The sequence below is a fragment of the Typopeltis vanoorti genome, chromosome 18, assembly GCF_054136105.1.
Source record: "Typopeltis vanoorti isolate ZY-2024b chromosome 18, IOZ_Tvanoo_1.0, whole genome shotgun sequence".
Classification (NCBI taxonomy): Eukaryota; Metazoa; Arthropoda; class Arachnida; order Uropygi; family Thelyphonidae; genus Typopeltis; species Typopeltis vanoorti.
In genome coordinates this window covers 27362755-27377759 of record NC_143566.1, presented here as the reverse complement: position 1 = coordinate 27377759, position 15005 = coordinate 27362755, and the positions used below count along the sequence as shown (strand labels likewise).

At 35.0% G+C, this 15005-nt stretch overlaps 1 protein-coding gene across 1 annotated transcript in view; it reads left to right on the top strand.

The window, feature by feature from the left end:
• Positions 1-15005, top strand: part of LOC150096566 (AP-1 complex subunit gamma-1-like) — a 449674-nt gene that overhangs the window by 263990 nt on the left and 170679 nt on the right. The window contains exon 12 of the mRNA XM_090408538.1: positions 2817-2957. Coding sequence (XP_090264664.1) covers positions 2817-2957 — 141 coding nt within the window. The remainder of the gene's footprint in view (positions 1-2816; positions 2958-15005) is intronic.

Here is a 15005-nt window from a genome sequence, read left to right as displayed (position 1 = left end):
ACCAACTGGAGGATGATGTGACACTTCATTTACCACAATATCTTCTGATGAGATAATCAAATCCAAGACCCTCAAACCACGTTTGGCCTCTGTTACATACTGCTTAAGGTAGTTATCTCAAGAAATTAATTCCTTTGGTTCCTGATGCTTACTCTTCATTCCATTCTATATTACCATAATTGAAATCACCCATAATGATCACCCCCTTTTCTTATTAGCCAGACCAATTTGTCTAAATGTTTCCTTCTCACTGCCTTCCACATTACCAGGTCTATAGCAACACCCTACCAAACATTTCATCCTGTCTACCTCCACTTCACACCATGCTGCTTCAAAACTGCTGTCAGCATTTACTCCTGGCATCTCCATCCTGGATGGGCACACCTCCTCTGCCATCATCAGTAACTCTTCTCATATCTCTATATCTCTTTTCCTGTTAGAATGTCATTCTGTTGTAACTATGCCTCACTTATACCAACAATTTTTGGACAAATGAACTCTATCAATGCTACAATTTCATTCCCTTGTTTAGAATACTTCTAGCATTTGAAACAAGGGGAATGAAATTGTAGCGTTGATAGAGCTGCCTTCTGACTCATTTCTAACACACTAGCTCGTTTTTGTTTCTATAACAAGCCCCACTACCTCCACTTCTCGGGCATGACTCCTCTACAATCTCCTCTATCCATTCCTGTCCATCATCACTGATACTACATCCCTTCCCAGACCTATGTATATAATATCATCCCCACATCCTTGATTGTCTTAATCCTTTCTTGCACACTCACATATCTATACCTGTAACCATCATTCACGGTTTTCACACTCCTCCTAGTTTTTCTGTCCACTTTGTGTTCTCCTCTCTTATTCTCTCCACTCATGCCACTCACCTCTACATTCACAAACTTGCCTACCTTACTCTCCTGTTCTTCTACAACACCTCTTGCTTCAAATCAGGTCTTACATTTACTTCAGTCATTCTTTCCTGCAGCAACAGTTTTTCCAACTGACTCGCACCAAATCCATTCAAATGTGTCCCATCTCTTTTATACAGTTCTATATATCCCTCATCCCAAGCATTCACAAAATGAACTCTTCTTCTGACACAACTCTGCTAGGATACCATTCAAAATCTTCTCTGACCTTCTCAACTCATCATTATCATACCTGGGTAACATGCTGACCACCTTACTTACCACACTGTTATCTTTCACTCTCCTTAACAGCCTCATGACATCTCTCCTTTAATTCTTGTTACCAGTCAGATCATTGGTGCCAGCTACCATCTTTTTTGCTCGTGTACTCCTCTTATCCAATACTTCAACCACACTGCTCATTCTACCTCTCAGGAAACAGACCTTGTGCGCCTTTTCATTCACCACACCTCTTATCATCGAATCTCCATACGTTGCCACTCTCAAGTCATTCAATATTTCTTTCAAATCATTCACGCCATTCTTCCTTACATTTCTATGCAAATCCATAATTCTCCTCAGTTCAGTCCTCATGTTTAATCTCTTGCCTTATCTTTGCCAACCCAACTTTTATATCTTGAATTAGTTTTTCAGTGCCATTTATGCAATTGCATTTGTACTACCTTGCATGTCTGCTGTCTTATTGCTCACCACTGCTAACTCTCTGTCATCTTTGCACGGTGTCTTACAAATCAACATTGCTAATTCATCGCCACTTTTGCCTGCTGTTGTACCACTACTGCTTAAGTACTCAGCTGTACCACCTACTTCTGAAGCTGCATCCATGCTCTTTTGCCTGCTATCGCTTACATTCAATGATATCTTATAATAAGTATACCTTGTGGTTTTTTATAGGTTAGAATTAGGATGAACAAAAAAATTTCAATAAAGGGATACCATGAACTATAACATTAATAAAATACTGAAATGTGTAGCTTACATGGGTCAGCTATTGTTCAATGATGTGTGCATGGTAGTTGGCTGAAAAGTTAAAGCGAGATGTGCGAAAAGATCGAATGAATGATTTCTAAATATCTCATAGGATCATTTCTTGGTTTCTATTGAATATGCCTTGTGAGCATATTCAATAGAAACTTTTATGTTGGAAGCTTCATTTCTCCAACATACACGCACACTGTTTTGTGTGTGTGTGTGTGTGTGTGTGTGTGTGTGCACGCATGCCTGTGTGGGAGAAATGAAGAGCTAGGCCCAAGTTGTCCTCTGTTTGTTATTGATGTCTACTATGGTCATCCGCTCACAAGGCACACTCAGTAGAAACCAAGGAATGATAATTGGAAATGACTCATTAGATCTTTTCACACATCAGACTAACTTTTCAGCCAAGTATCGTGCACACATCACTGAGCAATAGCCGACACATGCAAGCTTCCATGCTTCATGTGTTTTTTGTTTTTAACTTATTGTAACAATTCCTATATGTTTCAGTATTTGTTCAGTAATGTTATGGTTCATGTTAGCCCTTTATTATAATTTTTTTTACTCATTCTAGTCCAAACTCAAAAGAAACTGCAAGTATATGTGGTTTCATTTAGTCAGTTTCATTTAATTGCATTAATTAGGCCAAATAAATCCAATATATTCGTTCTTATAATTTGATTTTACTGTTCAAAAATTAACATATTCATCATTTATTATTATTATTTATTATTTTTTTTTTTGTATTTTTTAAACCTCACTTTTACATTTTTGATGGATTATCAGTTTGTAATTATATATTAATTTATTTTCAAAATATTGTGGTCTAAACAAATATAATTTTTCAAAAGATTCTAGCCTTTGTCTTTAGTTATCAGCTTTATCTTTTGAATATTTTATTTATAGGCGTGCCATGGAATTATGTTTTGCCTTAGTGAACACAAATAACATTCGTTCAATGACAAAAGAACTGCTCTCATTTTTAGAAAAAGCAGATCCAGACTTTAAGTCACAGTGTTCCTCTAATCTCTGCATTGCTGCTGAAATGTAAGAAATCCAAAATTCTCTAGATAATTTATTTTGCATTTGAACTTGCATAACTAAAGTTTTATCAATTTGTTTTTAATATACTTTATTTATATTAAGTTAATCGTCAGAATAATGTCTTTATAATTGATTTGCTATGTGGGAAATTCAAATTGGTTCATTAATTGGAATGTTGACTATATTATAATTAAGTGTTATAATTAATAAAATAAATCCTGTAATGCAGTGGTTCTCAAACTGTGGGGCACGACCCCTGGGGGAGGGGCGAATAGCTTGAAGGGGGCGCAGCATACTTTCCTACATATAAAAATTAAAACTGCCCTAAATCAGTTCTAAAAATAACAATAAATAAAAATACAGAAAGAAAAACTTTTAATGATACAGGTTTTAATTATAATGAATTTCAAAATAACTAATAATTATTTTCTTCACTCGCACTTATAAAACACGTGTGCCAGAGGCAGTGTTGATAGTTCGGCAGCAGCCGCATCCTCTTCCAGGCAGCACTATACATGTGCAGCTGAAAGCAGCGACTTAATGACATCTCATTGGTGCTTGTTTCAGTGCAATTGTGCTGCTTAAAGCACAGTTGTGAACTTAGAGTGGCCATTTCTAATATTACACCATGTTTTTGATAAACTTTGTTCTCAAAAGCAGGCCCATCCATTACATTAGATTTTGACATTTAAATGTTTCATTATTTTTACAGAGAAAAATTAAATACTTGTTAATTAAATGTTGTTTCATTTCAATACATATTTTGGTTAATTGCAAGTGTTAAAACTAATTTTTATTGTAGGCCTAATATTGTGATACTTTAATTATTTTGTGTCAAAAACTATTGAATAGTATGTAGAAAACACAAAATAAACTGAATAAATCGTCAAACTTAGTATGACTTCTATTTTGATAAATAAAACCGGCGGAGGAGGGGGGGATGACAGTGTTTTCTCTTGCTCAGGTGGCGCTCAGAGGTAAAAAGTTTGAGAACCACTGCTGTAATGCATTTTATTTCTGCAAAAGGGAGTGGGAAGAGCTACTTTTTTTGAAGACAAGCAGGCAGCTGTCTCCATCCTTCAAACCTTCACTTTGAGCTCAAGCTATTAATGAACCAAGGCTTTTCGGAAGGGAAATATGGCACAAAACTGCTCCTTATTGTCTATAATACAAGTGTGATTTCTGTATATGATCAGTTATTTTGAGATGTGTGTGTGGGGGGGGGGATTAAAACCTGTTTTGGGAGAAAATTCAGATTTGACTGGCTTAGAACTGGCTGAAGAAAAGCCTTAACAAAGGTCTAGTAGGGCAGTGTTCCCTATTTGGCTTACCTCCCCCATTTTCCAAAAAAAAAAAAAAAAAAAAAATTATTCAGCATCCCCCTGGAAACTACTTTCTAAGACCTGACCAGCTCTACCTGATACATATAAAAGAAAATCATATGAAAATTCGGTCAGCAGCTCTCGAGTTTTAAGCAAACAAACAGATAGATATGGAAACAAATCTGGGTTTTATTATGCATTCTAGTAGAGATTTTTGAAGTTTGGAAATAAGACACTTAGAACCGAAATTTTAAAACTATTAATTGCACATATGTAAAAATCGCACATAAAATAGTAAATAACGATCAGTAATATTAAACACAATCCTAATGAGAAGGATGAGCCTGGTGTGCTGCTACCAATTTATTTATATTTCGCTCTATATTTGTCAGCAGCATTCAGAAATCACTGCTATCAGCTATTTGCAGTCAGTTTCTTTTTTTAGTTAAAAGATTTGTGACCACACTGAATCCACATTTCACTAAATATGATGATGGAAATGCAATTAAAAACTCTTTTACTACAGCCCATAATCCAGAATAAAGTATGGGCATCTGCTTTTACAATCTGCTTTTTATTGGTATCCATTTTTGAATTTTAATTTCAAATCCTCATTAGTTGTTACTTCTATCAGTTCTTCTTGTAATTGTAAAGATTCTTCTGTGTTTGTACTTGAAAACAGGTCCAAAACCTAATCAGGTATTTTCATTTCAAGAATATCTTTAAATCATTGGTTGACATCACATTGAAGAACCTCCAAGTGCTGACAATAGCTGAGCATGTCTTTATCACATTTTTTCACTGTTGATAGATTTGGAAACTGGCTGAATTCTCGTTGTCCTAAGTTTTGTTTGTACAGGACAGGGTTTGACACAAAAGCAGAAATAACATCTTTTGTTTTTATTAAATTCAGCTCATCTCCTTTGAACTGTAGATTTGTTTCATTAAATTTGTTAAACAAGTCGGTCAAATAAGCTATGTCACTTTTCCAAATAAGGGAAATAGGGCAGTGTTCCCTATTTCCCTTATTAAATTCAGCTCATCTCCTTTGAACTGTAGATTTGTTTCATTAAATTTGTTAAACAAGTCGGTCAAATAAGCTATGTCACTTTTCCAAATAGGGCAGTGTTCCCTATTTCCCTTATTTGGCTTACCTCCCCCCCTTTTCCAAAAAAAAAAAAAAAAAAAAAAAAAAAAAAAAAAAAAAAAATTATTCAGCATACCCCTGGAAACTACTTTCTAAGACCTGACCAGCTCTACCTGATACATATAAAAGAAAATTGTTAAACATTTGTTAAACAAGTCGGTCAAATAAGCTATGTCACTTTTGAAATTTTTTCCATTTTCACCTCTATTTTCCCGTTCTTTACCTTCAAATACCTCCATAAATTTAAACCTTACTAAACTCTGTACAAAAAAAGAACCAAAGGAAATGCTCAAAGAAAAAGGCCTAAATACTATCAACCTTTTTTCCTCCTCCAAACAGGTTATTTGTTATACCGATGGATCGTCAGACACCAATATGATTAATGGAGGCGCTGGTGTTCTCCTTCTACTCCTGAAAGGTGAAAAACTTTCAATAAAGGTTGGATCTGGGAGAATCGCTTCCAATTTTACCAGCGAACTCTATGCAATAAATAAAGCACTGGAAGCCTACTTAAAACTATCATCATCTCAAAAATCTGAAGGAATTATAATTTACAGTGAATCAAGATCAGCTATGGAGGCAATTAAAAATGGCATTACCAAGCTCACACAAGACATCCATAAACTCTTAAATCAACTAAAGTGTTTAGGGAAAAGTTGCATTTTACAATGGATTCCTGCTCATGTTGGCATTGATTACAATGAAGCAGCTGATAAATTAGCAAAAGAGGCCAGAGAACTCAACCAAGAAACTCACATGATAACTCTTGCTGATGCCAATGCACTAGCAAAAGCTAAATTAATTCCACTGAAATCAGTGAAACAACATTAAATTCCCGAAATCACTGCTGACAGAAAGACTTCCACCACGATATTACGAACAGGACATAATAGAGGAATGAAGATCAATACAGATGATACGAGAAACTATAGAAACTGCAACAACTGCCCCAATACTGAACTGACACCCACTCACATCTTTACCTATCCAGCAATTACAGCAGCCTTGCAAGAAATAGATCCTAATCCTGAACAACAGCTCTATACAAACAAACAAATCATCGACATAGCCAAAGCAGTACAAGGAGCACACGGAAACATCTAAGACTCTTCAAAGGACAAGACAACAACAGCAACTTTTGAAATTAATCAAGTTAGCTTGTAAAGAATCATTTCTGTTTTTTAAAAACAGAGATGATTCTGTAAGCACTGAGTCAAAGGGTTTATAAAATTGATTCAAACAGATACCTTTTAATAGACTACGAACTTCTGTATGGAACAGCAAGAGATTGAATTCTTCATCGTTTTCAATATAAAGTTGTCCAAACTGTCTGTTTGGACAACTTAATGCACTTAATTTAATGAATGACTTTTGATTTTCTTGACTGCTGTAATTACATAATGTAATGACCTGTGTAGGCAGTCACTCAGGTATTTGGCAACTAAATGTTGACGATGAATTATACAGTGTACAGTGAATGCATTTGGCACCGCCTCTTTGAAATATGCAATAAAACCGCGATAGCACCCTACCATCGCTGGAGCACCATTGGTAGCAGCTGACAAGATATTATTCAGAGGAATTTCTTTTTCTTTAAAAAACTCTTCCAATGCATGAAATATTGATTCTCCTTTAGTGTCAGTTAGCAAATTTTTAGCAAACAATACTTGGTAAGTTTTTTCTTCTTTTTTGTATCATATATGCTAAAAGTAAGGCTTCATTTCCTGGTAAAATAGACTCATCAAGTTGTATAGAAAGCTGGGTTTTAAAATACTCACATAATGAGTTTTCAAAATCCTGTTCCATTTCATCAATTCTTCATTGCACTGTATTATTGCTCAAAGGAATTTTCTTGATAATATCAGAGGCTGGCTTGTGCTGTACAGTGCGTATGACCTCACTAACAGCTGGTAGGATTAGTTCTTCACCAACATTATGCAGTTTTCCCAATTTAGCAATCAGTAATGAAATGTGGTAAGAGGCACGCAACCCATCATCATCTAGTTTGGATGCTTCTGAAAATGTACCTGCTATTATTGGTTGTTTCAAAAATTTTTCTTTAAGTGCTTGAAAATACGATAAATCCTTATTTTTTTTATCAGCATGAACTTTTGTCAAATGTTCTTCTAGTCTTTCAAGGCTTTCATAGATTCATTTGAAAAAGCCTTTTGACGAATCAGGCACATTGGTAATGTTTTGTTTGTAGGCAACTGAATAAAGCCATATTTCAAATATTCAATATTATATTGTCTACATTTCTTTCTTCTTGGGTTCAGCCATGATATCTGTTTAAAAAAAAAAAGTTAAATTTACAAAATTACTAGAATGCAACCTAAACTAAATTATTTTTACAAGAAAAGGTATAAAAATATTTGCATGAAACCTGCTGTTTTATTGCAACAACAATAGTTTGATTTTGTGTAATCTGTGTAATTAAGGTACTGACTAGGTATCAAATATACACTTAAATTTTTATGCACAACATCAAATTGCTAACTGCTTGTCACACAATTCAGAAACGATCTAAAACTGATTTCATATGTCTCACATATTTATAGTATTATACAGTGAACAAGTCATAACATGCACATGTTCTTGCCAATTTACTGGACTTGTAAAATCCTAATCACTCAAAAGTGCGCACCCTCCAACACTTTGCTTGTTAAGACCTGTTGTCGGACTTCAGTGCTGATCAGCAGTAACTTGCATTTTGTACATTTCCTTGGAAAATAAAGCAACCATTGTGACCTTTACTTACGTTATACAACAGTTATATCATACATTTTTGATAATTTTTTTTCAGCACCTAATATTTGTTCTTGATGTATTCATAGATTTTGTTTATGAGGCCACCACCACCTCCTGGTCCATTTCATCAATTCTTTGTTGCACTGTATTATTGCTCAAAGGAATTTTCTTATAATATCAGAGTCTGGCTTGTGCATTACAACTAACTGACACTATAGAAAAATTGATATTTCATACAATGGAAGAATTTTTTAAAGAAAAAGAAATCCCTCTGAATAATATCTTGTCAGCTGCTACCGATGGTGCTCCAGCAATGGTAGGGTGTTATAGCGGTTTTATTGCGTATTTCAAAGAGGCAGTGCCAAATGTATTCACTATACACTGTGTAATTCCAGCATCCCCAAGGGGGGGGGGCAGTACCACCCACTTTGGGAACCACTAGTCTAGTGCATATGAAACCTGTAATGGTATTCCTTTAGGCAGTGTAGTGTTTTGAAGAAAAAAAACGCCATTTTTGTAAGGTTATGTAGCTGCTGTTATAATTAATATTATAACTAAACAAGAAATGTACTTTTAAATGGGGAAATTATCTATTTGGGATGAACCCAGGAATTTGCAAGTCATTTTGTAAAGAATCATCATCATCATCATGCTTTTTCAAGGATTTAGGCTAGAGTGACCTGTTTTGGCCTTAGAAGTCATTGTTGAATCTCTTTAGAGGACTTCCTAGTTTTCTTTTTCCTAATGGTTCATAATTTAATACTTGTTTTGGTAATCTTTCTGTTTTCATTCTTTCAACGTGTTCCATATAGTTTTTTATTTATAAAGAAAGAAAAATGAAAACTGGAAATATGGTGTAGAATTTGGTGAAGTAATCATTTCCACCTTCCTATTTGAATTGGTTATGTTTTAAGAGTTAACTGAACATTTGTTATCCAATATACACACTATCCCAGAAATATGAATATGAGAGGTCATTAGCATAGTGCATATTGCAAGCAGGGTTGTATGTGGCTTACAGAAAAGTCTTTTATTTTAGTGAATAAAATTAGTAATTTTAGTCATTATTTTTGGTTATATCTTATTTCCAGACCATAAATTGAGTGTATGTGTGTGTGTTGTTTGTGAAATTTAATATGAGATATCATTTAGACAGCATTTTTTGTGGCACAGATGCATGCAAGATAAACGGTGGCCAAGACTTCCTTGTTCACTGAGTTTAGCATGAGGGATTTTGTATGATGTGGTGTATATTCTACGTATTCATTGCCATGAGTGACTGGGTTATGGTACAAAAGCGAGGGAGATTCGATGATAAGAGGTATGCTTAATGAGAAAGTGAAGAAATCATGTTTCCCAAGTGCAAAGATCAAGGATGTAAGTAAAGCTGTTAGTTTGCAGAAGGGAGAAGTGAAAGAGTTGATTGTTTTGGCAGGAATAAATGATTTGAAATAGGAGAAATATGCCATGACAGAGGATAGAGTTGTTAAAAGAAGTGAAAATGAAGAGTAAGGAAGCAAAGATTGTGAAGATGATGCTCAGTATGATAGGACATGCCCTTCTATAATATGACAGAATTGAGAAGAAGGGCCATGATTGCTAATGAGTCAATGAGAAGATTGTGCAGGAGGCATGGTGCATAGTTTATGGAGTGAATTTGATGGACAAAAGGACTTATAGATGCCTTTTGAGAGGGATGGTGAGCAGAAGTATGGTGAATGTAGCAACCTGAAAATGTCGGCTTGCAATAGACAAAGGTGGAGATGGAACCATCTTCTTTTCTTTGTATGTTTAAATCCAGAAAGGGGATGCCCTGTGGGGATTCTTTTTCTAATGTAAATTTGATGCGTGGATGAAGAAGGTTGACTTATCTATAAACTGAAGTAGCTCTTGTTCGGAATGACTCCAGACTGTGAAGATATCATCAATATATCGAAGCCAGAGTTTTGATTTGGGTTTAAACGTTCCATCTCCACCTCTGCCTATTGCAAGCCGACATTTTCAGGTTGCTACATTCACCATATTTCTGCTCACCATCCCTCTCAAAAATTTGGCATCATTAAATCATTGGTAACCAGAGCATACAGATTTTGCTCCTCTGAGGATTCTCTAAAACAAGAATTGGAAATAATCAAAAACACAGCCACTCTAAATGGATACAATCTCAAAACAACTCAAAAAATCATCAGCAACTTCTCTACACATCAACACCTAGACAAGAACAAACCCATAGGATTCCCATACCTTATATCAAAGGCATCTCTGAACGGCTCTCAAAAATTATGAAGAAATACAATCTTGCTGCCACCTACAAACCCATCAACCAGATCTACAACCTGTTGCCTTCGCCCAAAGACAAACTTTCACCTATGCTATGAGGTTCCATGCTCCTGTAAACTCTCTTATTATGGACAGACAGGCAGATCAGTTTCTAAAAGCATTTCGAAACATCAAGACCATATCTGCCTCATCAAACCATAAAAATCAGGCCTTGCTCAACACAGAGTTGAAAACCCAAACCACAAGATCCACTGGGAAAAGACAAAACTCGTACACAGATCTTCATATAAATATGAATGCTTATATAAAGAAAGTGCTGAAGCACTACTTCACAGACCAAATCTAAACCACAATGATGTTCTTGCCATCCCTAAAGTATGGGAAATTGTCATACAAAATTGTGTAAAAATAACTTAACTGTAATTTAATTTTAATTTAATTTAATTCAATTTAATCTAATTTAAGTTCAGGCCGCAACGCGCCACTGCATGAAATTTGGATTCCATTGTACGTACGCGCCCTATCCTTTGTGTCATTCCTAGTATTGGTCTACTGTACTGATGATGTCCTAAGATACCTAGGATGAAATATTTATGTAATAAAAACCTACTACTGTGGTTCATGTGTTAAATTTAGTGATGAATTCTCCACAGGTTTCTCTATATAATCAAAACTTATATATGCCTGATGGACTACATTTGAATGGTTGTTTGGGAGTTAGATGTTTGGAGAAAGTGTTGTCTAGTGAGAATTTGGAAGTGCAAAACAAGTGAAACTGAGATATTAGTGGGGATACAATCAAGCATGTGTCTGGCTAGTCCTGGGATAAATGAGTGTGTATGTGCATACAGAAATGATTATGGAATGCTAAATGCGATTACACAGGCTTTGGATTCTAGTGTATTGGTAATGACATTACACAAGGATAATTGTGGGTCCAGGGTGGGGAGGGTTGAAATGCATGCAGAAATTATAGGCATCAGTAAGATCTAGTTGACAGAAAACGATATATTTACGGACATAGGAACGTAAAGGTATTGCATTTTCAGGGAAGATAGAGAGAATAGGACATGAGGTGGGGTATTGCTAATGGTAGCTGAAGAACGACATTGAACAAAATTAAAGAAGATTTTAGGTCTGGGGGAGATTGTTCATTTGAGGCTATTTTGTGTGAGATAGAGGCCAGTAGGGCAAAATATATTGTTGGTAGCTGCTATAGATGGGGGTTCCACAGGAAGATGCCATGCATCAGCAGCTTATCACAACAATTGCAAGCTGAGCAGTTATGATGGAAGACTTCCACTATGGGGACATAGTTGGAGGCAGGAAAGAGAGCATGGCATGTTGGAAATGGAATTGATACAGTTGCTGAGAGATAATTACCTGAAAAAACATGTATAGATACCAGGAGTTTGTAGATCCGTAATTCAGAAATCCTCCTCTGAAGACTAAATGTGGAATGCTTGCATGCCACTTCAAGAATGCAGCAAGACATTAGTCTCACACTGAGATTTACTGCTACTAATTTTACAAATGATTAGACACAATACTTCCATCAAAAATATGTAATGCAATATACACACACACACACACACACACACATATGCACACAATTCTCCATTTACACGGTGGATTGGTTCTAGAAAAAAACTGTGTAAAAAAGAATGTATGAAAAAATAGAAGAATGGTTCCAGATGTGAAAACGTGATACGAACAGTAAGTTATTTTCAAACAAATATGTGAAAATCATTGAATAAAACTTTAATTTTAATGGAAGATTTTTTTATTTTAAATACTTATTTCAAGTATATACATATGTATTTTTCTTAAAGAAAAAAGGCCCAAATACACCCATGCATATGGTTATTAGTTAAATTTTATTTGCCGTCACTTTCTGACAGCAGCCGCATTCTTTTGTGTGAGACTGGAATTAAATCACTTCCATCACTTGAAACACTTTTGTCCTGTTCCATACTGCAATGGCGAAATATTTTCTTCAGTAAAAGGAACTAAATAAGAACTAATTTCCAATAATTCTGAAAGTTGATTTTTTTTTACCATGAACTCTGTAATTAATCATTGAGATCCTGTTTTGACTAGATCTTTGTATAATTCTTCGTATTGCACCATACGTGACTTCAGTTAATTTTTAAACTGTTCAGCTTGTTCAGTATTTGGATCATGTGTAAGAAAATGACTTTGCAATTTACTAGCCATTTTGAAGCCCTTCTTTAATTAAGCCTGCCGTGAGTAGAATCTCTTCATCATCATCATCACTTTTTTCTTTTTCATTGAGATTCTCAAGGATAGATTCTATTATTTTCTCATTACTAATAGCCTTGTCAACTATCAATTCTTCAATATCTGCAGACAAAAAATCATCAAATCCTTCTTTGCTAACTGCATGTGCTAATCTGATGATATTGGAATATTCAGTTGTATGCAAAGGTATGGGGTTTTTCCTTTTTCACACATTCTGGCCAAGTAGCTTTCCAGCATGCATTTAAAGCTGATGGTTTTAATTCTGATAATGCCAACTTAGTAAGTGTGATGTAATCCAAAATAGAAAATTTCTTCCACACATCAATAACTGTCAATAAATTATCCTTATCTAGTTTATCCAAAATGTATTGGAATGTTCTTGTAGTAAGTTTTGAAGGTAGTGATCACACCCTGTCTAGTGATTGTATTAAGGATGTTGTATTAGGTGGCAGAAAACAAAATTCCACATTCAGGTGTTCTAAAACAGGATGGCCAGGTGTATTGTCTGTAATCAATAAAACTTTAGAGTCCAGATTTTTTCCCATCAAATAGTATTTAACTTTTGGAACAAACATTGATGAAACCATTCATTAAAAATTTCTTTTGTTTGCCTTCCATTGAATTGGTAACGTGTTAAAATCCACACCTTTCATTACCCGTGGTCTTAGGGATCAATTAATGAGTAATGGCTTTAATATACAATCTCCTGAAGCATTGCTGCAAAATAATAGTCATACGATCCTTAGCTGTTTTAAAGCCACCAACACTTTTTTGTGATTTCGCTATGTAAGTTCTACTTGGCATTTTTTTCCAAAAAAGTTCGTTCTCATCTGTGTTCCAAACTTGATCAGGAGTGTAGCCACCATTTTCAGTAATTTTGGACAGTTTTGAAAGAACTTCCCTAGCTGCTGGCTCATTTGCAGATACAGCTTCTCCTTTTATTTTTACATTATGAAGCACATATCTTTTGAGAAATTTTGTAAGCCAACCTGTTCTTGCAGAAAAATCACAATTGTTGTTTGATGTTGTTGGCTCCTTTTCCTGAATCTGCTTGTACAACTGTAATGCTTTCTGTTTGATGACATTTCGATCTAAAGGTATTCCATTTTGGAATTATTATTATTATTATTACATGACATCTCCAAGGAGTCCAACAGCTCATCGAGGGAGTGCACCTGCTCTACAACTCTGTCTGCAACAACTACACCAGCGCCATCTACCACTGATCACTACCACTAGTATTTCCACAGACAATCACAGACATCCATGCCTGTGGCGGGATTCGAACCTGCAGCCTTTTGGCTGGAGAGTGAATATGCTAACCACTCGGCCAGCGAGGCTGGCAAAGAAAAATTTCCTCTAGTCGCCGACTAGATTCGACAGCAAGTCTTCCTTCATGCGGTCAAACGTTGAGGTGTGCAAATGTCACCTCCACTGAGCTACACAGGTTTCTGTCCATATCACTAGGGTCTTTTCCATCTTCACTTTTATAATGTCTCTCATACACAATGATAACTTGGCACCTAATTTTGTTCCATAAAGAACAAATTTTCTGATGGCCTCTTCATTTTTATTAATCATTCTCACTGTAGCTTTGTTCAATTCAAATTATTTCCCTAAGGATGTTGAACCTTCTCCAGCTGCTAAGTGATCTAAAATTTGGATCTTACTTTCTAAAGAAATAGCTTTTCTTCTTCTGTCGAACTGAATTATCTGACATCATGATTAATTGGGTAATGTTATGAAAATATCCGAAAATAATCAATTAATTTTACTAATTTGGTATTACATGTATAAAACTTCAAAATTTAATACATACCTGTATAACTCTATTGCATGAACAAAACACAAGATGGGTAAACAAGAAATGATTGTTTACAATCATTTGTTTACAATCAAGTCCCCAAAATTCAGGTACATGTATACTGTTCTAGGAAATGATAATTATAATCGAAATACCCTTTTTAACAGAACTGAATTCAAACAGAAATTTTTAAAGTGAGCACCATTTGAATCATGTTAAATCAAAATATATCGTGTAAAAATATAATTGGTTTTGTTTTCTAAACTGTGTTATTTTGAAATCGTGTAATAAAAAAAAAGCCATGTAAAGAGAGAATTAGCTGTATATATTATTTTTTTAATGTTCACTTCCATCTCAAAATATTGTAAACCAGTAGTAAAATCCTGCTGTACAGACTGCATGTGGAATTTTTTTTAAAGCTACTCTATATTGTTTCTGAAGTCTCGTATTAGCAATAGTGGTCTTATTCCATGGTAATGACAATTATA